At 43.3% G+C, this 24,649-nt stretch overlaps 5 protein-coding genes across 7 annotated transcripts in view; 3 read left to right on the top strand and 2 right to left on the bottom strand.

The window, feature by feature from the left end:
* Positions 1–6,417, bottom strand: part of LOC138971415 (uncharacterized) — an 18,760-nt gene extending 12,343 nt beyond the window's left edge. Inside the window, exons 1-2 of the mRNA XM_070344142.1 lie at positions 6,246–6,417; positions 901–1,058 (exon numbers count right to left, since the gene is read on the bottom strand). Coding sequence (XP_070200243.1) covers positions 901–1,058; positions 6,246–6,373 — 286 coding nt within the window. The 5' untranslated portion in view covers positions 6,374–6,417. The remainder of the gene's footprint in view (positions 1–900; positions 1,059–6,245) is intronic.
* Positions 6,418–9,996: 3,579 nt separating this feature from the next.
* LOC138971414 (uncharacterized) lies at positions 9,997–15,107 on the top strand. 3 transcript variants are annotated; one of them, XM_070344140.1, is made up of 6 exons: positions 9,997–10,138; positions 10,478–10,661; positions 11,614–11,762; positions 13,441–13,636; positions 13,921–14,089; positions 14,962–15,107. In XM_070344140.1, exons 1-6 carry the CDS (start codon positions 10,072–10,074, stop codon positions 14,965–14,967), a joined length of 771 nt encoding a protein of 256 aa, XP_070200241.1. In that variant the 5' UTR covers positions 9,997–10,071; the 3' UTR covers positions 14,968–15,107. The 3 variants fall into 3 exon arrangements, with proteins under 3 accessions (XP_070200241.1, XP_070200240.1, XP_070200242.1); XM_070344139.1 differs by having other exon boundaries at positions 10,009–10,147; XM_070344141.1 differs by having other exon boundaries at positions 10,013–10,123.
* Positions 15,108–15,219: 112 nt separating this feature from the next.
* On the bottom strand, positions 15,220–19,239 carry LOC138971413 (CD151 antigen-like). Its single transcript, XM_070344138.1, has 3 exons — positions 18,502–19,239; positions 17,637–17,738; positions 15,220–16,247 (listed from the first exon to the last, which is right to left on the bottom strand). Exons 1-3 carry the CDS (start codon positions 19,156–19,158, stop codon positions 16,035–16,037), a joined length of 972 nt encoding a protein of 323 aa, XP_070200239.1. The 5' UTR covers positions 19,159–19,239; the 3' UTR covers positions 15,220–16,034.
* Positions 19,240–23,248: 4,009 nt separating this feature from the next.
* On the top strand, positions 23,249–23,719 carry LOC138970194 (uncharacterized). Its single transcript, XM_070342688.1, has one exon. The coding sequence runs from the start codon at positions 23,249–23,251 to the stop codon at positions 23,717–23,719; it is 471 nt and encodes a 156-aa protein (XP_070198789.1).
* A 78-nt stretch (positions 23,720–23,797) lies between these two features.
* Positions 23,798–24,397, top strand: LOC138970192 (ribonuclease H1-like). The gene has a single exon (XM_070342687.1). It carries the CDS (start codon positions 23,798–23,800, stop codon positions 24,395–24,397), a length of 600 nt encoding a protein of 199 aa, XP_070198788.1.
* Positions 24,398–24,649: the final 252 nt, after the last annotated feature.

Raw genomic sequence — 24,649 nt, 5'->3', positions numbered from 1 at the left:
TAAGGAAGCAACAACCACTTCAAAGACCCCATGTTCAGCATCGGTGATCATTTGTGTGTTTGGAAAATCAATACTACCAGTAGGCACTGCAGTTTTTTGTTTGTTTGTTTGCTTAACGCCCAGCTGACCACGAAGGGCCATATCAGGGCGGTGCTGCTTTGACATATAACGTGCGCCACACACAAGACAGAAGTCGCAGCACAGGCTTCATGTCTCATCCAGTCACATTATTCGGACACCGGACCAACCAGTCCTAGCACTAACCCCATAATGCCAGACGCCAGGCGGAGCAGCCACTAGATTGCCAATTTTAAAGTCTTAGGTATGACCCGGCCGGGGTTCGAACCCACGACCTCCCGATCACGGGGCAGACGCCTTACCACTAGGCCAACCAGGCACTGCAGTGCCCACTGGATAATAGTTGAGCTGAATAGACTATAACCATCCAAATGATTTGTGTTGTGTCACAGCACAGTAACAATGCAGCAGGCATTCCATTACTGGGCATGAATTATTAATTATGGTTGAAATTGCTACCAAGGAAACCATGCATTGAAACGTACCTGTGCAGGTGTTTTTTCATGCATGCACGTTTGTTCATATACAACGTAAATTTATACTTGTATGTGCTTCTGGAAACTTGTACTTGAATGCAAAAGACTGTGCATTTTATATGCCTATACATGTATTCCTGCACCGTCACACTACTCTGCAAATCTTTACTTCCAAGGCCCGGTGTAAATCTGTATTTCAGGATCTTGCTACACTTTCACACATAACTATGACAATGTGCACTTGTGCATTCATACAATTACAATATTGTAAATAAACGCAAAAGTTTCACAACACAAACTTATAACCAACAGGTGGGAATAAGTCAGACTGACAGTGAAAGGATACTGATGAAAAATACTTTTCGCTGAATCTCTGTCAGCGATTCCAGGCTGACTTTCTGCAGTTGTTTGACTTCTTCGCAGTATTCTTCAAACTCTTTGCTCTTTTTCAGTGATGCATAATCCACTTTCTTGCCATCTGCATCCATAAACTTCCCCTTTAACCTGAAACAAACACAAGAGGAAAATGATCGGTCGGTCACAGGTGGGGGGGGGGGGGGGGGGGGGGGGGGGGTTGATACTTCTATGATTCTAACACATTTCCAGGCTCTAGTCTCTAAGAAAGGTACGTGTTCTTCAAATGTGTGACTTTGATTTCGAGCCGACCCATCACAGACTGTTATTCATATTGCAGTATGGTACATGTACTGTGGAACATACCATATAAGACGTCCAAACATTTTGAAAAAATCAGGTCTTAAAATGGGGGTAAATCTACAGAGGTAATAAAAAAAATGTCTCAGAAAACATGGTCTTAAAAGGGAGGGAGTCTTAAATTGGGAGGGGGGGGGTCTTAAAAGGGGGGTTCCACTGTAATGAAAGGACACCTTTGCAGGCCTTCAAGCTGTCTGGGTGTTAATTTTTGGTGTGTGACCAACTGGAGGGATGGTCTTATCATTATGTAAAATCCTGGCCAGATCTAAGATGGGTGCCTTTAAAAACAGAAAATATTGAAAACGAGGAAAAAACATTTTTAAAAGGGGGGGGGGGGGGGGGGGGGGTCTTATATATATGGGTTTCCATTGCACGGCTACATTTATACATCATCTGAACATGATTCAAACTTGTGAATCAAGCAAACTCAATACATTGTGCAGCTTTCATCCTTTCCCTTCATTAATGTCTTTACAAGTGGATGATGTATCACATGTAAGAATCTGGTGAAAAACCATTCCACTATATATACAAAGCTGAAAATAACCAAATAAAAAACATTACTTTTTTTTTTTTTTAAAGCAAAGCTGAGAGTGAGAATAAAGGAGACCATTTTAAACTGCACATAAATGACTCACGCTCAAAGGCAATAAAAAAAAAAATGTTTGAAAGTGAGAGCATCAAGTGCAAATACAATGACCTCACCAACTTTTATGTCTACTGTAAGTGTAAATCAGTGTTGTTCTGAGGCTTTGGTCTCCGATCAATGACACATTTTTTTTTATCTAACGCATTGCCCTGACTCCTGGTCGATTGACTGTCTGATCGCCTGTGAACTGACCTACTGAACTCTGAATACGGGAACAAGTACCTAACACCAACCAAGCAGACCTCTTCTTCACGGTTTCTGAGCAAGTACCATACCCTTACCCAAAGGCAGTATTAAAGGCACAGTAAGCCTCCCGTAAACCATCACAGATACTGTCAGGCTTTAACACACAGTACAAACACCCTTCCATTTGAACGCTCATCAAACGGGAGCATCCTAGGTGCCCTACGTAAAGAGCGAGCAATTTTTAAAGAATTAATTTTGCGGATTTGCTCAGAGACAATCGGACCGTGGTGCGTTTTGGCGCTAGACCTAACTTTTAAAATCTAAATAATAAATTGACAGCTTGTTACACAAACATTCTTAAAACATAAAAGAATTCTTTTTTCATCAAGACAAGATCAGTACAATTCGAAGTTTTGTAAGTTTGAAAAAAGAAAAGCCTGGAAGCAGAGTCACGCAAGGTCGTGATTATCGTAGCAGACGACAGTTTATGTCTATCACCAGTTCCTCTGAACAGTCAAAAGCCATCGCTAGAGTTCTTGTGAACCAGAGCCGTTTGTTTCTGCATAGTCAGAGGTACATAATAACGTGCTATTGCAGATAAGCTCACATCGAGTCGCATTCAAATTACTAACTGACGACTACATTGTGAAAAAGGGAAACTGGATCACACGGGTTCACGATGGTTCATAGCTGAGAAGGAATTCAGAATGATCGTGCACTTGGTGAAGAGTCTTTGAAATTTGGCATGGTGGTAGGTATGGACACAAGGTTTTCAAAAACCATCGCAAACAAATTGAGCTCGACCTCGATTGGTCTGTTTGCGCAAAATCCAATATGGCCGCCACCCGGAAAAAAGACTGCTAAATTACACCCATTGTTACCACTACAGCATTGAGAAATACAATTTTTCACATGTGGTTTAGTGCAAGCAACCCATATCCAAGATGGATTTGACGTTTGGAGGTCATTTTAACGTCAAAGGACATTCATATGTCATTTTCAAGGTCATTTCATTTCAGAGTGTAATAACTCTGAACCTACTCAACTTAAAAAGAAACAATTAGTCTCTATACCCATGTTTTCGACCACTGGGAGTCTATTTCTGAACTCCTTGAATATCTCAGTCTCACCATTTAAGCTGAAAAGGTACATATGTCATTCAAAATGGCCCCCTTCATAGCCAATGGTTTTTTGCTTTTGGGCACACAAACTATGCCCGCTGGATGGATGTCTTCCTGAAGGACATGGCTTGTCTGCCAGAGGCCCATCCAAGTGTCCATGAAGCCTTTGAGGAAGGGAAGTTCGTTGTGCAGCGCAGTGACAAGAAGTTCTCCCTCATGGCGCTTGACCAGAGCCGCATCAAATTCCTGAAGGAGGACAGTGGATCAAAATGACTCTATGGTCAGCCAGAGGAAAAAGAGGTTATTGAACTCTCAAAACCAGAGGTCCTGAGAGTCATTGATTAATTTGAAAATGAAAGTCTTTCAGCTTCAAACAGAGAAGTCAATTTAGAGCACCCAGAGTCTTCTGTTGCTGAACAAAGCAAGTTCCTGAAACATCTCAAAGCACTGCTCTATCTTGTGAAAGAGGGAACAGTGGTCAACCCATTCACACTGGACACCGGTGAAGTCATGGACCCAGTAATTGTCAACTGCTTGAGGGAAACTCCAAACATCGGCAAGACCATGTTTACAGAGTTTGTGAGGGACAGACTTGAAACTTGCTCCAAACCATTGTCTGATGTTATCCCAAGGGCCAATTTTTACACTTTCAGCAACCGGCCACCTGTGGACCTGAAGAAGGGTGCTAACAAGTTGGGATCAGCAAGGGCAAATGCAGCGCTCATCACCAAATTGTTTCTGTCCTTGCTAGGACCACCTGATGGTGATATGGACGACTTTTTCAGACATGAGATTCAGCGTGAGCCTCCTTCCTTGTGTGATCGTGGAAAACTGAAAAGGTGTCAGGTACAAAGTCTGCTCTTCTTGGCTGCCTGCCTGGAATGCCGGATCCTGGACGCTCTCCTGCAGCAAAAGAAGCCTCTGTGATCGTACTGGATATGACAGCCATCATCCATATTGTCAAGCCCTAGCGTGCCACTGTGTTTGAAGAATACACACTTATGCATTTGCTACCATTCTTAGAGAGCCAGATGACCAACAACACCACAAGAGTGGATGCTGTTTGGGACACATATCAGGATGCAAGTCTCAAATCACAGACTCGTGCCAAGCGGGGTGAAAGTGAAGGAAGGCGAACTAGAGTCTCAGCAAAGATACCTATTCCAAAGGGAGCTGACTAGCAGAAGTTCCTCAAGGAGTCTGACAACAAGGATGAGCTGTTCCAGTTCCTCAGTGAGCAACTAGTACGACATACCACTGATGCAAGATATCATCTACTGACTACGAAGGTTGACCTTGTGCTCACTAACAGACCAACAGATATATCAGCCTTATCTCCTTGCCACCAAGAAGAAGCTGACACACGGATGATGCTTCACCTCTGCCATGCTGCTGAGCAGGGACACACTAAGGCCTACCTCAGGACAGTGGACACATAATGTGGTGGTTCTTGCCATCCATCCCTTTGATCAGCTGAAACTGTCAGAGCTGTGGATTGGATTTGGGTCAGGACAGACATTCAGAGACATTACAGTACATTACATTGCTCAACAGGTGGGACCTCAACGCTGCCAGGCACTTCCCTTCTTTCATTCCTACACAGGATGTGATGTAACATCGGCCATGTTCGGAATTGGCAAAAAGACAGTATGGAATGCATTGCTCATCGCAGCTTTTATCTGGAAACAGTCTCTGTCCAAAACCTCCAACATCCCAAACCCAAGTGAATGGGGATGGGAATGGAATGAGAGAACCAAGGCATTGGTGCCACACTGGACAAGTCTGCCTGACGCCAGCACAGGGTGCTCACTGTTGCTCCACTGTGGCTGCTTGGTTGCTTGCAAAGGAAACTGCAAGTGTCATCGCGCTGGTCTTCGCTGTTGTCCACTGTGCAAGTGTGAAGGAGGCTGCGCAAACAGTGGCAGCGACTAAGTCCAGAACTTACGACCAGTCGACCATATCTATAACATCGACAATTCTGAGCACCATAATTCGTGTTTAACTAAATAGTTTGTCGTGAGTTCAAGAACTTGAACCGTGAGCTCACAGGGTTCACGCATGGGTGTACAACCCAATTTCATCTTTTGAAGTTAATAAATTCCAAAGTTCTCATCTTTGTTAACTGAAATGACCTTGAACAATGACCTGTGACCCTGAAAATAGCGGTGAAACACCAGAGATCTCATATTTGGATTCCTTGCACTAGAAAACATGGGATAGCAGACATTTGACAAGGTTCTAGTAATAATGGGAGCTGCTATGACATTTACTGCTTCCGTCGGCGGCCATATTGAATTTTGCGCAAACAGGCAACAAAACGTAAGGTTGAATTTGTTTGCGATGGTTTTTGAAAACCTTATGACCATACCTAACTCCATGCCAAATTTCAAAAACTCTTCACCAAGTGCACGATTGTTCTAGATATGACAGAATTCCCACCGCGCTATTCAGGGGTAAGATAAACCACGCAAAAATAAATTCTTTGAAAATTGCTCGCTCTTTACGGAGGGTACCTAGGATGTTCTCAAGCGGTGAGTGTTTAAATGAAAGGGTGTTTGTATTGTGTGTAAAAGCCTGACAGTATCTGTGATGGTTTACGGGAGGCGTACTGTGCCTTTAATCGAGAGTCTTCCCGGTACTCGCAAGGTCCGTGTCTGCACACAGGCGGAAGGTATCGTTCACTGGACCACTACTTACATAGAAAGTCTTTCTATACATGTATGTATAATGTAAGTAGTGGTCCAGTGAACGATACCTTCCGCCTGTGGTCTGCACTGAAATCCAACCCTCTGTCTTTTCAGTTCATCGTCGATGTTTAAAGTCCCTAGCAGTGCAATTTATGTAGTTCGTTACATCTTGTATATGCTATAACTGACATAATATACAGTATATATACGACGACAGTAAGTGCAAACATTGTTGAAATCAATCTTACTCAATACTTGTCAAGTTCGGTGTAGACACAAAACCAAATTCGAAGACGATCACAATAAGTGCACAGATCTCAAAACATGAACTTACTTTAGCATAATTTTCTGTAGTTTTCCTGCAATATCGGGAGCTGGTTCAGGCTTGTTGGACGACGGTGTGCCCTCATTGAGAACTTTTACTTCTTCTAACTTCGCAGCGTCAGTCAAGTTGGCTGCCATCTTGAACACGAGTGCCTCACGTTTTCCGATCCAACGTTTTGGTTCGACTGTAGCAGACGACAGTTTGTCCAATCTATGGTTTGTCGCGGTGCGTCGCCGAAGCCACACCTCTTTTCCTCGTGCGTTTCACAATACTAATGTCCGCGCACACCACGTCACGTACCCTTGCAATAATTCACGTACACCACCACCCACCCGGCCCCCTCCCTCACCTTAAATTTTGTTCAGTCATTACATATTGGCCTGAAAATGATTTTACAATATTCCTCTAGATTGGCCGAATTTGTCCTGTGGCGGAGGAACTTCCGTGCCATGGGGTAAGCACATTCCAATGGTGAAGAAACACTTGCTGAAATAAAGCATTAATTGGTCTTTTCAACATGCACGGATTACATTCATCCAAACACACACTTCTTGTAATAGACTAGCTTATGCTTAGTGCATCTTGACAAAATGGTTTTCTGTGGGAGTGCGTTCTGTAACATGAGTGAAGTGCGTCAGTGTCGTAACAAGCCTTTAGTTGTTGTGTTGTGATTCAGTTTGGTTGCGCTGTGTTTAAAATGACGCATACAGATCAATTCAAAGTTAAGTAGTACAAAATGCTGCAGAAAAAATGTAAACAGGTTTTCTGCAGTAAAACAACAGCACCGTTTTACTGCAGCATTCTTAATTTCAATTTTACTGCAGTAAAATGTTTTGCTGCAGAAAAAAACGCTGCTTCGGCGAAAGATGACATTATGCAGAAATGCTGCAAAAAAGAACGGTTTTTCTCCAGCATTTGTCTTTTCTGCAGAATAACTGAATAAAGTCATAATCCGCTAAGGATAGGAATGCGTGTGACATAAAGCGATGCCTGGCTTCCTCAATATCAATAAAAACAGCTATGAATGCCAGGGTTTGGTTTATGAAAGCAAAATATTTCAAGAAGTCTTTGAATACGGGCACTGTGAGTTATATTACAGTGATCACTTTAATTCAACAAAAAGAAGAATATATGAGGTACATGTTAGACCCCCAGACCCCCCAACGGGGCCTTGCCCATGTACCCCTCAAGGGGTCCACCCCTGGACCCCAGGTTGTAACCCCCTCCTCTGGCTTAACTGCTCCACCCCTGGAGTGGCGCTGGCACCGACACACATACACACCGTGGCACACACACACACACACACACACACACCGTGGCACACACTGACACACACACACACACACACACTGTGACACACACACACACACACATCATCATCATCAGTACTAACAAACACACACACGGACATTTTTTTGTCCGAAGAAGCAATTAAAATGATGCTATCTGGTGCCATCTGAGCTTAGAAGTTGCCACGAAAACATATTACCAATCTTTTCTCTTTTAAAAAAACAAACATTTGGTCAAGTTTTGCTTTAACATAGACGGAGAATCGATGACATATCCGGCTTTTTGTGAAAGTTGAGGCGGCACTGTCACACCTTCATTTTTCGATCGCCTGACTATGGGATTTTATTTCAGCTTGGAAGTTTAAAAATGAATTAATGAGTTTGGTCATTAAAGAATTAAAGTTAAAATCAAAATTAAAATTAAGAATTGAGTAATCGATCCAAACATAATTTCATCTTATTTTTTAAAAATAATTTCCTGATTCCAAAAACAGATAGATATGCTTGACGTTATACTTGTGTTGTGCCGGACTTGATGAATGCATAATTCTTTTGTTTTTAACATTGTTTACTGTTACAGTTCTAAAGAGATTCGTTTGTTGGTATGTTTGTTGGTATGCTATGTTGTTTTTCTCTTTCTTTCACTGAGTCCTGTGTGCCTGTATTAGTGTGTATGTTTTTTTGGATGCTTGTATACATATGCGTGCCTACGCGGCGTGTCTGTGAGCGTGTCGATTTTTTTCATGCAAATTTCAATGATAGATATAATAGCAGTGGAGTCATCTCATACCGTAGAAACAGCGCTTGATGAAACGGGCATCATGTCCCGTTAGGCGGAAATGTCCGGTAGTTTTACCGGTAAAAATCTCAAAAGAAGCAAATGAAACTAGCAGCTGATCATACAAAATTAACCGGTTGATAAAGCGTGTGGGTTTTTTTTCTCCATCATAGACAATGCAAGCAGTGAGATTTAGACTTGACAAACAGAATGACAGGCTTTTGCGGGAGCTGGCGCGCAAATAAAACGCAGTATTGCGCAGTATGGCCGAGGCTACCATCAATGACCCTTAAACACTAAACTTGCCTCCCTTGCAAGCTTTTTCACCCATTTACTTTATTATGCTTTTAAGTAGGATCCTTCAGCATGATTGGTATCATTTCATACTAACTGCGCAACAGCTGACATTAGTCGTTCGCAAACTGCTGCGACTCAGTGACATATGGATGCGAGTGCGGCAAGGTTTTGCCGTATCCGGGGGGGGAAATTATCGTGTGTTTGTTGCAGTCTCACTCAATGATGCCGTGGGTGTGTTTGTGTGTGTGCGCGGGCACATCAGTTATGTACATGTGTGTGACCGTGCCTGCGTAAGCCTGTGGCTGTGTATCTGCGTGCATTGGGTGGCCGAGTGGTAACGCACTTGCGCTCGGAAACGAGAGGTTGCGAGTTCGACCCTGGGTCAGGGCGTTAGCAATTTTCTCCCCCCTTTCCTAACCTAGGTGGTGGGTTCAAGTGCTAGTCCTTCGGATGAGACGAAAAACCGAGGTCCCTTCGTGTACACTACATTGGGGTGTGCACGTTAAAGATCCCACGATTGACAAAAGGGTCTTTCCTGGCAAAATTGGTTAGGCATAGATAAAAAATGTCCACCAAAATACCCGTGTGACTTGGAATAATAGGCCGTGAAAAGTAGGATATGCGCCGAAATGGCTGCGATCTGCTGGTCGATGTGAATGCGTGATGTATTGTGTAAAAAATTCCATCTCACACGGCATAAATAGATCCCTGCGCCTTGAGTCCGAGTCTGGAGATACGCGCGCGATATAAGACTTCATATCATAATAATAATAATAATATTCGCAAAAAGCACACACACAAACACACACACACACACACACACACACGGCACACACACACACGCACGCACGCACGCACGCACGCACGCACGCACATACCTTCTCTCTCTCTCTCCCTTTTGTCTCTCTTTATTTTTGTCTCACTCTCTCTCTTCTGTTTAATTTTCGCAGAATGATATACAAATTAGATACCTAAGCCGTCAATCAATCAAACAATCAATCAATCAATCAATCGGTTAGTGGATCATTTAGTCGATCAATACAAATCCACCCACAAGTCATTTAGTCGGTCAATCCATCACAATCCAAATCACAAGAACACGAACAGTAAATGTAAATCCACATCTTTGATAAGTCTTATCTCCTCAATTCCGGATGGGCAAAGAAACAAAATCCGTATACGAACGCCATCCAAGATCGTCAACTATGTAACAGTAACAGGTGGTGGGTGGGGCAACCGTTTGTTACAACCAATTGCAAAAAAATTATGAATACAAGAACGCCAACCCGACAAGATCGTCCGCCTTCCACAGTGACACGGTTTGGGTAACCTTTTTGGAACGATGGACGCTCCAAATTGCTGCAAAATACCGCCTCCCGTATAAAACCACCCATTAGCTCTTCAAATGTCAGTGAGTTTCATAACGGCATGAAGTGTTGAATGAAGTGGTCTCTCTGTTGAAGATTTCAGCATGAACACATTGGGGCTGCGGGCTGTGCTATGCCTGTCTGGGCTGGTTGCTGGTGTGGACATGTTTGGTCATTTGTGTACATTTTCTCTTGTTTAATAGCTGTTTTTCTACCTAATTGTCGGACGGTAGTTCTGTTCGTCAGTGTGTGGCTCTGTGTTTGTCTCTTTGTCTTGGTTCTCGTGAAATTGTAATCTGAAATAGCATAACGGTATTCTTTAGTTTATCGATTGGTCATCTCGTAGAAAATGTGATCTTTTCACCCATGTGGAGTAAGTTTTATATCAACATTTTGGTAGATTCAAATGTTACCGTCAGGGGTTCTAAGGCTGTGAGCTTTTCCACTCTTTTTGAAGTCTTGCACATACAACTCGTATTTTGACGAGTAGTCTTTCCCCCAACTCTACAGGTATTCACCCCAGTCAGCGCCGCTCTGCAGAGGTCGACCTGTGCAATACAAGCATGGAGCTATGGATTCAGTATGTCGTCTGCACAGGCGATCACCTGGGTAACTTCACCTCTGCCAAGAGTTTTGTGTACAGTCGACTCCGCACCAAAGAGAACTTCGGGGACTTCTTGAAAGAACTGTGCGGGTATGTAGAGTGTCAGAGCTCCCCACGGATGCCCATCCTAGACGGTCTGAGGACCCCCACTTTTAATGTATAGAGGGTTCATGGACCCCCTACGCAGAATTTTGGAGGGTCCCAAGAGTCCATGGTCCCCAAACCGTCCCCTGTGTTCAAAAACGCATTGTTATTGCGAATAGTGTGATATGAAGTGTCTTTTTTCATCAGAATATCTAAAGAGGACACTTCAACCATACCTTGTTAAATGGAACACACACACACTTTTCCATATCGTTCCGGCGTGAAATTGGCTTTTGTGTTTGCACTACACTTGACTGTCGACTACAGTCTGAAAAGAGTACCTACGGTACGCGCGATAGCGAAAATTTAGTGCGTCCAGGGACCCGCTCTTTATAGGTTTAGTGCGTCCCGGGACCCCCTTAATGAATTTCTGGTACGTGATTTCGGCTTCTAGTGCGTATAGGACGCAGGGACGCGCACTTCGGGGAGCCCTGAGTGTGTGCTTGTTTAACAGGAGACGCAGTTACGTAATAGAAAACGTCGGATTTTTGAGACATTTATATGGACCAAAAACATAAAAGTAAAACTGATAAGTAAATAAATTAAACGATCTTCCAAGGGATGCCTGACAGATTTGACGTAGGGGAAGGGCCGCGAATATATGGACCACTGACTATTTGTTTGATGCTGACACACTACTTTGTTTTCTCGCGAAGAAGTTTTATTTTGTGTCTTGGTGGTTGCTTTCTGTTTAGTTAGCCGTTAAGTCTAAGGAGAGCGAATACCCTTTGATAGACATTCAGCAAAAACAAAAACAGGAAAATTGACAACTGGTCCATATAAGAAGCCTGGAGGCCTAATACGGACAAGTGAAGAAGTCATATCACGAATCATTTTAAAAAGCCATTGTTATACTTCAAAATCTCTCTAACGCATCTGCCGTGTGTGTTTTTCGAAGGAAGATCCTCCCTGCCGCAAGAATCTGTGTTGCCGATCACGTGAGTGGATGTGACGCGACAACACGAGAGGAAATGGAGCAAGCTGTACAATCTTCGGGATTCCTGTGTCAGGCTGGTGGAACGACTGTCAACTCTGCAGTCTTATATGGTTCGTTTTTATTCAAGGGAGAAAGAAACAAGTCGCGTAAGGCGAAATTACTACATTTAGTCAAGCTGTGGAACTCACAGAATGAAACTGAACGCACTGCGTTTTTTCACAATGACCGTAGTCGGCCGCTCGTGCAAAACGCAGTGAAACTGACGAGCCTGTTTAGCGCGGTAGTCTTCTTCTTCTTCTGCGTTCGTGGGCTGAAACTCCCACGTACACTCGTGTTTTTTGCACGAGTGGAATTTTACGTGTATGACCGTTTTTTACCCCGCCATTTAGGCAGCCATTCACCGCTTTCGGAGGAAAGCGCGGTAGTGGTTTCGCTGTGCGGCATAGCGGCACGCTTTTCTTTACCCCTTTTCGTTTTAACTTTCTGAGCATGTTTTTAACCCAAACATATCATATCTATATGTTTTTGGAATCAGGAACCGACAAGGAATAAGATGAAATTGTTTTAAAATCGATTTCGGAAATTTTATTTTGATCATAATTTTTATATTTTTAATTTTCAGAGCTTGTTTTTAATCCGAATAAAACATATTTATATGTTTTTGGAATCAGAAAATGATGTAGAATAAGATAAAATTGTTTTTGGATCGTTTTATAAAAAAAATTTAATTACAATTTTCAGATTTTTAATGACCAAATTCATTAATTAATTTTTAAGCCACCAAGCTAAAATGCAACACTTAAGTCCGGCCTTCGTCGAAGATTGCTTTAGAAAAATTTTAATCAGTTTGATTAAAAAATGAGGGTGTGACAGTGCCGCCTCAACTTTTACAAAAAGCCAGATATGACGTCATCAAAGACATTTATCGAAAAAAAAGAAGAAAAAAAACCGTCTGGGGATATCATACCCAGGAACTCTCATGTCAAATTTCATAAAGATCGGTCCTGTAGTTTACTCTGAATCGCTCTACACACACACACACACACACACACACACACACACACACACACACACACACACACACACACACACACACACCACGACCCTCGTCTCGATTCCCCCTCTATGTTAAAACATTTAGTCAAAACTTGACTAAATGTAAAAAGAAAGAGCAAACCCATTAACAAACAAACAAACAAACAAACCAACTAAAGAAGCAGATGATATGCAAAACAACTCAATTAAAGTGTGATTAAGCATTCAGTCAATCAGTGCAAGAGTTTGCACAAGGTCAGAGATGCACCCTGGTATATCTTCTCTCGATCGTTCTGCCACGTCATGAAATTAGGATTAAAACTAAACTGACAGAACATACAAAGAATCATTTGCAAATTTGTGTGTAAAAAGTTGCTAGGATTGTTCCAAGCTCGCACAGAAGCACTAAGACACCTGGAACGACACTTGCGCGCGCGCGCGCGTAGCCTACGTGTGTCTGTGTGTGTGTGTGTGAGAGAGAGAGAGTACAACAGAGATTGATAGTGAAACGGAGATAAGGAGAGGGTGACTGCGTTTGTGTGCGCTCGTGCTAAAATAGCCTAAGTGTGTGCGTGCGTGTGTCTGTGCACCTGAAAAAAATATGCGTGTGTGAGCGCGTACGGGCACATGCGTTTATGAGTGAGCTTACGCGCATGCATTTGTATTTGCGCATTTCTAACGATACTCCTTGTGATGTTTGACATAAAACTACATTCGTCACCATTTAGCCTAAAAGCGTAGTTTTCCTTTCAGTTCTCTCACAGCTCAGCGAAGACGATTTCATCCAGGCTGACCAAACACACTGCAGAATAACAGCCAACAGTCAAATGTGCTTCGAACAAGGGTTAGAGGCAGCCGGGACCCCTTATTCTTCGCTGCAGCCAGGAGAGGCGCTCTCGGCCCTTTCCAACAATTTTTCGTTAGACACATCTTCGTCCCGTTATGTACCGTGAGTTCTTAAAGCCGCAACGCTATTGTTAACCTTGCAATTTAACGAAACAATACGGACAACAATAAAGCACGACACGATGTACAACATTATACAACAGAATGTGCTACAAAACGATTACCACACAACACTAAAACACCACCTATTCAACGACATGACATGACATGACATGACCGTCAATCGTGTCGCATGAACGACATAATACGACATGAAACATTTCACAGTTTTTCCATTTTTTCTCTCTCTAAGAAAACTGCATCTGAGGTTCCTTTTGTCTCAAACAGGTTTGTGAAAGCCTTCACCAAGTGCCAGGTGCGTTCGTTCCGGGAACGGTCAAGCGACTGTCCAGCCTGGCGTGCTGTGGCGTTGGCCAACATTGCCTTGGACATGAACGATGGTATTCTAGGAATGCAGATGCCCTTCACCATCTTGGAATGGAAAGAAATGATGGATGTAAGTCAAGCAAATATTTGATGTTTCGTAATTTGCTCTTTTGAGGGAATGTTTGACGCTGAGTTTTGCAAAATGTCATTGGAACCAGAAAAGCAGATGCCCAGGCGACTCACCTTCAACTTTAGTCATATGAATCAGAAACAAATTAGCTTCTAGCTTCAAGGACATTGAAGAAAATTAAAATGTTCTTCCTTTTAAAGGCACAGTGCAGCTCACAGCCTTCGTTTTGCGTTTTTGTTGCAGCTGAGTGCATTTACAGTTCAAAAATCCTCCTATGGTAGTAAAACAAACCCAAAACTACCCAACGACGACATCTGTGAAGCTCGACAGTTTCTTGTTCACGCGAGTGCATAAATTAACCTAGTTATTACGTGGTGTTTGGTCGGAGTTCGATTCAACTGAGTGATTCCGGCCTCCATTTTGTTTTACACAAACTCATGATGACGTCTGACATAGTTTGCTAGTGACGTGTCTTTTTGTGCATGATGTGGTGATCTACCTGATCTAAATTTAGATCCAAAAATAGGTCAAGACCAGCCGGGTCCGAGTACGAAATTAATTCGTAAAAAAATCGCAGTTCTTGACTCTTTGGGTGCAAGTCAATGAAACTTGGTAGTTCTTCTAACGGATAGGTGCCTGAGGTATGACTAAAAGCCCCAGGGGCTCCGTGCACCTGGATTTGACAAGTTCAGTACCTTTAACCCAAACTCGACCCTGCTGTTGCCTGAACAGATGAACAGGACTCAGCGATTACTCAGGTGAGCCAATAAAACGATTGTTGACGAGGAGGATGGCCACGATGTGATCATGATGATGATGATTTGTGTATTCAGTGCCAATAACTAGGTTTTTTTCTCTCTACCTTTTTTCAGTTGTAGACTTGAAAGTCCATCCGCAAGGACAACTGCTATGAACCCACTGAGGACGAATGGACCACACAAATCGTCGTAATCAAGACATATTTGTTTGTTTTTTGCGTAGAGGAAATGTGTTATGCCAAGAAATCTTAGCAAATCCACATGAATTGTGTTCTCTTTGTTTTCCGTTGTGATGTAACTCAGCGTGCTCGGTCGCATACACACACACAGAGACACGGACACACACACATACACACTATCAGAAGCATATCAAAAGAAGAAATCGGCACGTTTTAATGTATAAAAACAAAGAAGCTTCAGAAAAAACAAATCAGCACATAATGTCTAGCCAACTCGAACGTCGAGCGATTCAACCATTACTAAAACGCAAAATTTTAGGAGAAAAGGCTTCACTTGCTCGCTCCGGCGTACACACGCGCGCGCGATAGAGAACTCGAACTCGAGAACTTTATTAGATAAGGATAATAGCGTTATGTCCACAAGGTCCTTTCTTACAGCTAGTCCTTGCAACAACACACACACACAAAAACGAAGAGCAAGATTGAAAACAATGAAACGACCGAACACCTGCGTGAAACTTTGAACAAACAAACAAGCAAACAAACGGGACAAAATCAAAACTTATCAACAAGCAAACACTCTCAAGCAAAAACGATTAATACATTTAATTAAAAAAAGACTGACAATTTACAAATAATAATAAAATTAAATAATAAAATTAAAATAAACACATTGATAAAAATTAAAATAAATCCCTAAAAGCAATCACTAACAAACCATGAATATCATAGAGTAAGACAGAAAACGAATGAATACAATAGCACAACATTTCAGAGAATAAGAGAGAGAGAGAGAGAGAAAATTCGCAGAGTTGCCAATGGTGCCTCGGCTGCTGTTGTTGTCGTCGTTTCTGTTGTTGTCCACCCTCCGTTCAGATATACCAGGCACCAATTCGCAGACAAGGAGCTATTGCGATGCGCCCATTGCAGCAATAAGTTGGAGGAAGTCAAGTCTTCTGCCATCTTCTCCTGCCACCCTCATCCGTCCCGCAGCGCCGCCCTGTCGGTCTATGACATATAATTGTCGCCCGTCTCGCGCAATTGAATTTCAAGAGCGTTTGCCTCCACCTCCTTCAGAACCATAGCCGTGATGGCTCTCAGCTCCGACGACACGTCCTGCTTCTCGTGGTGGAGCACCTGGATCTGACAGACGAAGAAGGCGATGGTCTCTAGCTGGAAGAACAGTGAGATGGAGCTCAGCACGATGGTCCCGATCAGCAACTGCAACAAGAGCACGGATTGGTTTGTTAACACGAGCGTCCCGATCAGCAACTGCAACAAGAGCACGGATTGGTTAGTCAACACGAGGGTCCCGATCAACAACTGACTGCAACAAGAGCAGGGATTGGTTGATTATTGGACGGGCGCGGAGGCCTAGTGGTTAAGACACACAGGCCAAGTCGTGGGATCGAATCCCGGCAGCGCCTAGTGGGTTAAGGGTGAAACAATTTTCTGATCTCCAGGTATGTGCAGACCGGCTAGTGATCGAGTGTCTTATCCCCATTCGTATGGGCATGTGTACACGCAAACCAAAGACCAAGTGCGCACGGAAAAAAATCATGTAACCCATGTCAGAGCTCGGTAGGTTATAGAAACACGAAAATACCGAGCATGCATCCCCGAAAGCGGCGCATAGCTGCCTAATTAAATGACGGGGTAAAAACGGTAATACACGTAAAAACGCACTCGTCCAAAAACCGCGAGTGTACGTGGGAGTTTCAGACCATGAGCGCAAGTAGAAGAAGACTGATTATTGTTTGTTCTTGTTGCATGACTTCTCGGGGTTACGCGGGACTATTGGGGCAGGGAAAGAGGTCTGTGTTCAGTTCTTGTAGTCGTTAGGTAGAGAATGTCATTAAATCTTCGGGCCAATTATCTTCTGGTATAACTCTTGAAAATTACCCGTTTTCTGTATATTAGCTTGTTTTCTTTTCTCTCGCGGCTTTGGACTATTTTTGGTTTGGTTTGGATTTTGTTCGGTTCGGTTGGTTTCATCTTGTGTGTGTGTATGTGTGCGTGCCTGTTATTGTCCGTCGTTGCGTGCAGCAAAATAACAGAAACAAAACAATTTCTTATCGGATTTAGCAGTTCTGTTCTGAATACCTCCCCCCCCCCCTATCCTGGGTAAAATGCACCGCGCTATTCAGAACCATCCGCATGGATTTTGCCCTCGCTGCGTCGCAGTGCCACGAAGAGGTGTCCATAGAGAATGTTTGTGTTCCAGCATAACATGCCTCACCTTAAATTGTAACTGCAGCCGCATCGTGCGATGGGAAGAACGCGAGGGGAAGAACGCAATGCAAGCAAGAAAAGCGCGACACAAAAGGCCAAGCACGGCTATTAATTTTAGAGCCGGAATTTTCTGTTCTGTTGAAATCTGTTAGGACAATTTGACTGCACATATAAAAAGGTGAAAATGAACATAACAAACAAATGATTCAAGCCATGTATCAGACAGAGACAGGCCGGGTGTACTCCGCCTCCGTCTCCCCCCCCTATCCCCACACACTCACACAAATTCTTCAGCCTTCCCCCTCAACCCAATTTCACCCCTCACATAAAAATCCCCTTTCCAGACCCACGAGTTCCACCCCACAAACACTGACGCACTTTCCAACGCTTGTCATCAAAGATGGCCTTAGCACAGCCTCTGTCCACAACAGCGTTCGTGGAGTTGGGGTTTTGAGTGCAGTTACCATTCTCAAAGTTGATCTGGAACAAAGACAAATAACAAGCTAGCTAACCAAGCTAGTTTTGTTTGTTTGTTTGCTTAACGCCCAGCCGACCATGAAGGGCCATATCAGGGCGGTAACCAAGCTAGTGCTTTAACACTGATATCAGAAATCCAGACATGATGCAAATCTGGTTGACCTTCGTTAAACTCCAAGGCCACAGTGGAGTCATGTCCGGGTCAAAATAATTATATAGGGGGGAAATCCATTTCTGAAACGTTTTGGATTTTGAAGGAAGAGCTTTGCAATTTCAAACACTTCTAGGATTCGATGACCCCCCCCCCCCCCCCCCCCCAGACATAAACCACTTCTGTTGACCCTGGTTAAATTTCGAGGTCACAGTGCGGTCAAGTTTGGGTAAAAACAAACGGATAGTTATCAATTACCTTTTTAAACTCTTTTAAAGCAAGAGCTTTGAAACTTCACACGCCTATGGTTTGATGGCCTCCAAACACAATCCATGTCTGGTTGATATAATGGGGTAGAAATCTCAAATAAAATATGTATATAAAAAATCATAATTCTAATCAACGTTTTGGCTTCGATCTTTGAAACTTTCAACGCTTTCAGGGTATGATGACTTCTGGACATGACTCCAGCCTGGTTGATCCTGATCCTATGTTCAGGTGTTTCTTTGTGCTTTTTCAATGTCTATTGAAGTTGAACTAGAGCAGCAGATAATTGAGTACGTGTTTTAGAAATCATGGAGGAGCTTACGTCGTTGAAATGTGAGTTGTACGTACCTCGCCGCCCAGAAGAAAGTCGTACCTATTAACCTTGCAACACGTTTCGGGAACAGTCAAATTCATCCCGACCCCCGACTTCCACAAAGTGGCATTCTCGTAGTCGTGGTAGCCGAACAGTCCACAACAGCCCAGAAGGACTTGAAGTCCGTTAAGCTCGAAGGTGAACCTAGAAACCAAGGTGTCTTCTTTCACCTGGTTGTACAGGTGGTTCAAATTCCTCAGCATGACGTTGCCTACAGTCTCCTCAATCTCGGCCACTTTTTCCAGCTTCTTGAAAGCCAGCATGACAAAGATGACCATGATGATGCTGAAAACGAAGAAGATGGTGCCTACGATGCGCAGCAGCTTGCGGAACTCGCAACACGACGCGCAGCAGGTGAGAAACGACAAGGTCAGCTCGAAGCATCCCAGCACAGCGCCTGCTACTGGTTGAACGTACATATCGTAGGCAAAGTCCTCCACGATCTCCTTGTCTTTCTGGGGGTCTGTGAGAAGAACTTCTTCGCTCATGACTGTCGCTAGCCATTCGCCTGCGTACGTGAGTCGGGCAAATCCAAGACCGCAGAAAGCAAGACTTGCAAAGAATATGAACACTCTCAAAATGTTGTATGTATAGTTCTGCTTCGTCTCTTTCCTGCTTTTTCTTTGGCGCATTTTCCCCCTTTTAGCTAAAAGGCAGGAACGTCTTTTAGACTATTTTACAAAAGTACACGATGACTTCACTGAAAGTGTCATGACAGAGATGACTGACGTCATTCCGGCGATGAAGACGAGTTTGATCTCGACTTCGAAAACCAATCGTCTAGATCAGCCAAGACCATCACCGTATTTTGCTGAGTGTGTTACCCACAGGCACTCGTCACGAGCGGGTCGGGATCAAAGTGGGCGGGGCCTGTGCGCTCTCAAGACTACTACTATTTACACATACTTCCGTTCGGTCTAGAACAACGTGGGTTTTTGTGTGCCAAAATCCGTGCCGTTTTGCAAAATAACAGCCGTAGCAACGTCTAATTGGTATAAATCTGTAGCTGCCTGATAGTTTAATGTATACTTGATTTTATCATAGCCGTTGTTTTGCTTTGCGAAGCTGTGTTAGGCAGGAATGCGAAGTTTGCCGACGAGGTCGAGAGACTCGGTATCATACCTTGTATAAACCATAAGAAAAGACCCCCCGTCCATCACAAGTGACAGCCAAGACATAGGCCCCGCCCACCTCGTGACGAGTGCCTGTGGTGTTACCGAAGCACATTAAAACTCAGATTAAAGCAATGACAGTGAAACTCTGGACTTTATAAAAAGTTAACAATAAAAATTTACTAACCAGAAAACAGCAACAAGAATACATCAACAAGAACTAGACTACTTTCGAATTTTGTCTTCGTCAGCACAAGTTACAAAAACAATAAGCTAACAAGTCGCGTAAGGCGAAAATACAATATTTAGTCAAGTAGCTGTCGAACTCACAGAATGAAAGTGAACGCAATGCCATTTTTCAGTAAGACCGTATACTCGTAGCATCGTCAGTCCACCGCTCATGGCAAAACCAGTGAAATTGACAAGAAGAGCGGGGTAGTAGTTGCGCTAAGAAGGATAGCACGCTTTTCTGTACCTCTCTTTGTTTTAACTTTCTGAGCGTGTTTTTAATCCAAACATATCATATCTATATGTTTTTGGAATCAGGAACCGACAAGGAATAAGATGAAAGTGTTTTTAAATTGATTTGGACAATTTAATTTTGATAATAGTTTTTATATATTTAATTTTCAGAGCTTGTTTTTAATCCGAATATAACATATTTATATGTTTTTGGAATCAGCAAATGATGGAGAATAAGATAAACGTAAATTTGGATCGTTTTATAAATTTTTATTTTTTTTTTACAATTTTCAGATTTTTAATGACCAAAGTCATTAATTAATTTTTAAGCCACCAAGCTGAAATGCAATACCGAACCCCGGGCTTCGTCGAAGATTACTTGACCAAAATTTCAACCAATTTGGTTGAAAAATGAGGGCGTGACAGTGCCGCCTCAACTTTCACGAAAAGCCGGATATGACGTCATCAAAGACATTTATCAAAAAAATGAAAAAAACGTATAGGGATTTCATACCCAGGAACTCTCATGTCAAATTTCATAAAGATCGGTCCAGTAGTTTAGTCTGAATCGCTCTACACACACACACAGACAGACAGACACACACACACACACACACACACACACACACATACACCACGACCCTCGTCTCGATTCCCCCCTCTACGTTAAAATATTTAGTCAAAACTTGACTAAATATAAAAAGAAGAGGAAAAGTCGAAACTAGTTCTTGTTTATGTATACCGAGCAACAAAAGAAACGCGAAAAAATTCTACAATGTTTGATTGACAAAATCTCGAACAATTATAGAGATAGGATTATCAAACCACAAAAGTTTGATGAAGGCATGTTTGACATAGCTGTTGTGTGATTATTTTGATGCTGCGGCTGTTTCAACAAACGGGACAAGCAGGTTTAACGTTTAACGAAGTTTTGGAGGTCTCGCTCAGTCACTGAGTCTTCATCGCGCTCTCTGGCCCGATGATCGGATACTGGTGGCTTCCAATGATGTTCCTGGTAGTGTCAGTGGCTGTATTGAATCGATCTAGAAGACGTTGTGGCAGGAAATTGCGATCTTGTCTTATTGGGGTAATGCGAAAAATCCACCGCGTTGCATAACTGCAATGCTTCTAATGTCAACAGAACATTGCTGAAGGTGATAGACTGTTGACATGTGCACGTTTAAAGCACATGCCAGCGCTTCTGGATCATCCCCAGCTTTAAATCGACCTGGCATTTTGGTGGTGTCAATCTTGGCATCCTGGCTGTTTCAAAAGTGAGACTGGCAGCAAGCGTGCCATATGGTCTCTTTTGGTTGCTAATGCATTAGTGAACACATCTCACACATCAGATTTCTCCTGCTCCACTTGCACGTGCTGCGAGCGCGCATTATGTGTTTAACGTTAAACCTGCTTGTCCCGTGTGTTAAAACAGTCACAGCATCAAAATAATCACACAAAAGCAAGGTCAAACATGCCTTCATAAAACTTTTGTGGTTTAATAATTCTAACTCAATAATTGTTGGAGATTTTTTCGCGTTTCTTTTGTTGCTCGGTATATTCTTGTTGCTGCTTTCTGGCGAGTACATTTTTATCCCCGAGTACGCAGTACTAGGGTCCTGCAGACTTTAATTGTGTGTCTGTCTGTTCGTCTCGACTTAACAGCTTATTGCTGGGAAACTACTGGGCGCAGTTCGTTCAAAAGTTGATACACTAACTTGATAATAGGTCCGATTGATCGTATTAAAACTTCATAATGTTACCTGGGACCTAAATGCGAAATATTCCACAAAAACGACTCTTAACGGGGGGAGGTTTGGCGGTGGGAGTACAACTGCCGTGCAGCTAATGGAACAGCCAGCTAGCTGGTGCGAATCACGTCCGCCTATGGCCAAAGTGATCCTGGATCGATTCCCGGCATGGGCGGTCTATATTTTTTTATTTTTTTTTTTAAATTCTTGTTTACTATTGTTTATTATGAACGTTTTAGTGTTTAATTTCACTCTAATAATTTTTTTAATTGTGTAAAATAAATTAAAAAAAAATTTTTTTTTTTTTTAAAATCCAAGTGACCCGGGTTCGATTCCCGGCATGGGCGGTCTATTTTTTTTAATTTTTTTTTTTTAATTCTTGTTTACTTGCGTGCGTGTACCACTGCGCGAGGAGTATAGGCATTTGAGTTCACTGGCGAATGTCAGATTTGTTGGCTTGGAGGAAAGCATTTCCGACTATGGCCAAAGGGATCCGGGTTCGATTCCCGGCATAGGCGGTCTATTTTTTAAATTTTTTTATTTCTTTATTTTTTTTTTAATAAATTCTTGTTTACTATTGTTTATACTGGGGGAGCGAGCCAGTCTTAAGAGTACTCGGGTCCAGCGCGAGCGTTTTTTATTGTTATCTTGTTCTGTTTCTCTCACCTGCAGTCCCTTGTTACTGGACTTTATATTCAAAATATAGATTTTTTTTGTCATCACAGTGAGAGGAAAAGTTAATGACGAAGAAGAATACTAGCTTGCTGTGATTGAATTACTGTGGTAGTCTAAGTTGAGGATGAAAATCGCTTGTTCTGAGTTCATTTTAATGCTTTTTATTCTTTTAGTTGCCATGCGATTGGTTCCGCATAAATCTCACTAACTCTCCAGAATTGTTGCAAGTACCTATATTTAGCATATAGTCCGCACCATCAAGCGAAGAAGAGGATGTGAAATACCTCGGCGTCACATATGACATGACTAGATGAATACCCGCTTCGCCGGGAAGAAGTAGAGCCGAATACGCGGCTTCGCGCGCATTGTACGCGATTGACGCCACACGAAGGAATGGAGATAAACGCGCGGCAAAACACTGGAGGAGATAAGGAAGAGTTACTGGGAATGGATGTACAGAAAAACCAAAATCGGTTGAGCGCTGCGCGCTGAGGGCACGTGTTGAAAATTTTCATCGACCAGATTGTGTCCGGGGTATACCTGAATATGCCCACCAAATTTGAAGCAGATCCATCGAGAACTTTGGCCGTGCATCGGGAAGTGACAGACAGACAGACAGACAGACAGACAGGCAAACACACACAACCCGTATATAGATATAGAAGCAAACATGGAGACCCCACATCCAGAAGGCTGAAGGCAAAGCGAGACGTAAGATATCCATCATGTGCAAGTTGACAGGAACCACTTCGGGTGCCAAAGAAAACATACTCAAGCGGGTATACGAAGGAGCAGTCCGACCCCACCTTGAGTACGGATCCCCAGCATGGTCGACAGCAGCCAAGTCCCACCTTCAAACCCTGGATAAGGTGCAGAACCAGGCTCTTCGAGTCATCACTGGAGCCATCAGGTCCACACCAATCAAGATCATGGAGGAGACTGTTGGGCTGCAGCCGCTCAGCGACAGAAGAGACGCCCAGATCATGGTGCAGGCTGAAAAGTACAAATGCCTACCCAACCACCCCATGCACCACAAGCTGGAAGGTCTCGCCAAGAACCGGCTGAGGCGCAGAAGTTTTGTCCATGAGAGAAAAAGACTAACCATAGGGTACAAAGATCAGCTACCATCCACAACACTGCCTTTGAACACCTCCGACACCCCTAAACCATGGAAAGAAGACAACACAAGACTCTAAATCGAGACGACCGTCCCACAGATCGCCCCCGGCAGGGACTCCCAAAGCGACCATGCCAGACGCAGCCTCATCCTGGCCATGACTGCAGATCAGTACCCCAGTGAGTCCTGGATTCACGTTTACACTGATGGCTCTGCAACTGACGCCGTGCCCAATGGAGGATCTGGCGTGTATGCAGTGTTTCCTGATGGGCACACCATCACTGTAAACACTCCCACTGGAAAGCACTGCTCCAACTATAGTGCAGAAGTCCAAGCCCTTATGCAGGCTGCGTCCACTATTCAAAACTCCACAAGCGATTGCCTTCGGGTGGTTTTCCTCACAGACGCTCTCACGGTCTTGGAGGCCGTTGCAGGAGGAAAACTGCCACACCTCATAGAGAAACTCCAGAATGTCGAACGACAGAGGCGAGTGCTCGGGGTGGTTCTACAGTGGTTACCAGCCCACTGTGGGGTCCCTGGGAACGAGAAGGCAGACAAGCTCCCCAAACTCGGAGCACAGGAAGACCAAGCAGACAACCCCGTCAGCTTCACGGATAAGAAAACCCTCAAGGCAGCATTTAGGCCCCGTTTGGCCAACTGTAGTCCCCCTCCACTGCCAGCTGTTAGGAGGAAAGGAGGACCTGGAGAAGACAGTACCATTTGTCTTGCTGTCTGGTCTATCAGTATAAACGTGTGATCGACAAGAAGAAGAAGAAGCATACGTCCTTCTAATTCTGTTTCTTAGATCTTGTGGTAGTCGTAATTTGACCACTGAGTACAGTCGGTAAGATCACTTGATGCGTCTTCCCTTCCCATTCAGCACCTCAGTTATCATTTATATATATGGAAACCTCAATAAAATTAAGATTACACGGTACGTTTTGACAAGCATTCAAGAGGCTCTGTTTGACTTGATCACACTTTATTTTTTATTTTTTACTGGTATCGG

Source organism: Littorina saxatilis, linkage group LG7 (genome assembly GCF_037325665.1).
Source record: "Littorina saxatilis isolate snail1 linkage group LG7, US_GU_Lsax_2.0, whole genome shotgun sequence".
In the NCBI taxonomy this organism is placed as follows: Eukaryota; Metazoa; Mollusca; class Gastropoda; order Littorinimorpha; family Littorinidae; genus Littorina; species Littorina saxatilis.
Note: the sequence above shows the minus strand (reverse complement) of the source record. Positions and strands in the feature narration are given on the sequence as shown.

Coding starts and splice junctions, on each gene's coding strand:
- LOC138970194 (XM_070342688.1), top strand. CDS start 23,249: ATGTGCAAGTTGACAGGAACCACTTCGGGTGCCAAAGAAAACATACTC.
- LOC138970192 (XM_070342687.1), top strand. CDS start 23,798: ATGACTGCAGATCAGTACCCCAGTGAGTCCTGGATTCACGTTTACACT.
- LOC138971413 (XM_070344138.1), bottom strand. CDS start 19,158: ATGCGCCAAAGAAAAAGCAGGAAAGAGACGAAGCAGAACTATACATAC. Junction 17,739..18,501: donor ACTTTCTTCTGGGCGGCGAG/GTACGTACAACT, acceptor TCTTTGTTCCAG/ATCAACTTTGAGAATGGTAA. Junction 16,248..17,636: donor TTGATGACAAGCGTTGGAAA/GTGCGTCAGTGT, acceptor CTCTTGTTGCAG/TTGCTGATCGGGACCATCGT.
- LOC138971414 (XM_070344139.1), top strand. CDS start 10,072: ATGAACACATTGGGGCTGCGGGCTGTGCTATGCCTGTCTGGGCTGGTT. Junction 10,662..11,613: donor TTCTTGAAAGAACTGTGCGG/GTATGTAGAGTG, acceptor TGTTTTTCGAAG/GAAGATCCTCCCTGCCGCAA. Junction 11,763..13,440: donor CAACTCTGCAGTCTTATATG/GTTCGTTTTTAT, acceptor TTTTCCTTTCAG/TTCTCTCACAGCTCAGCGAA.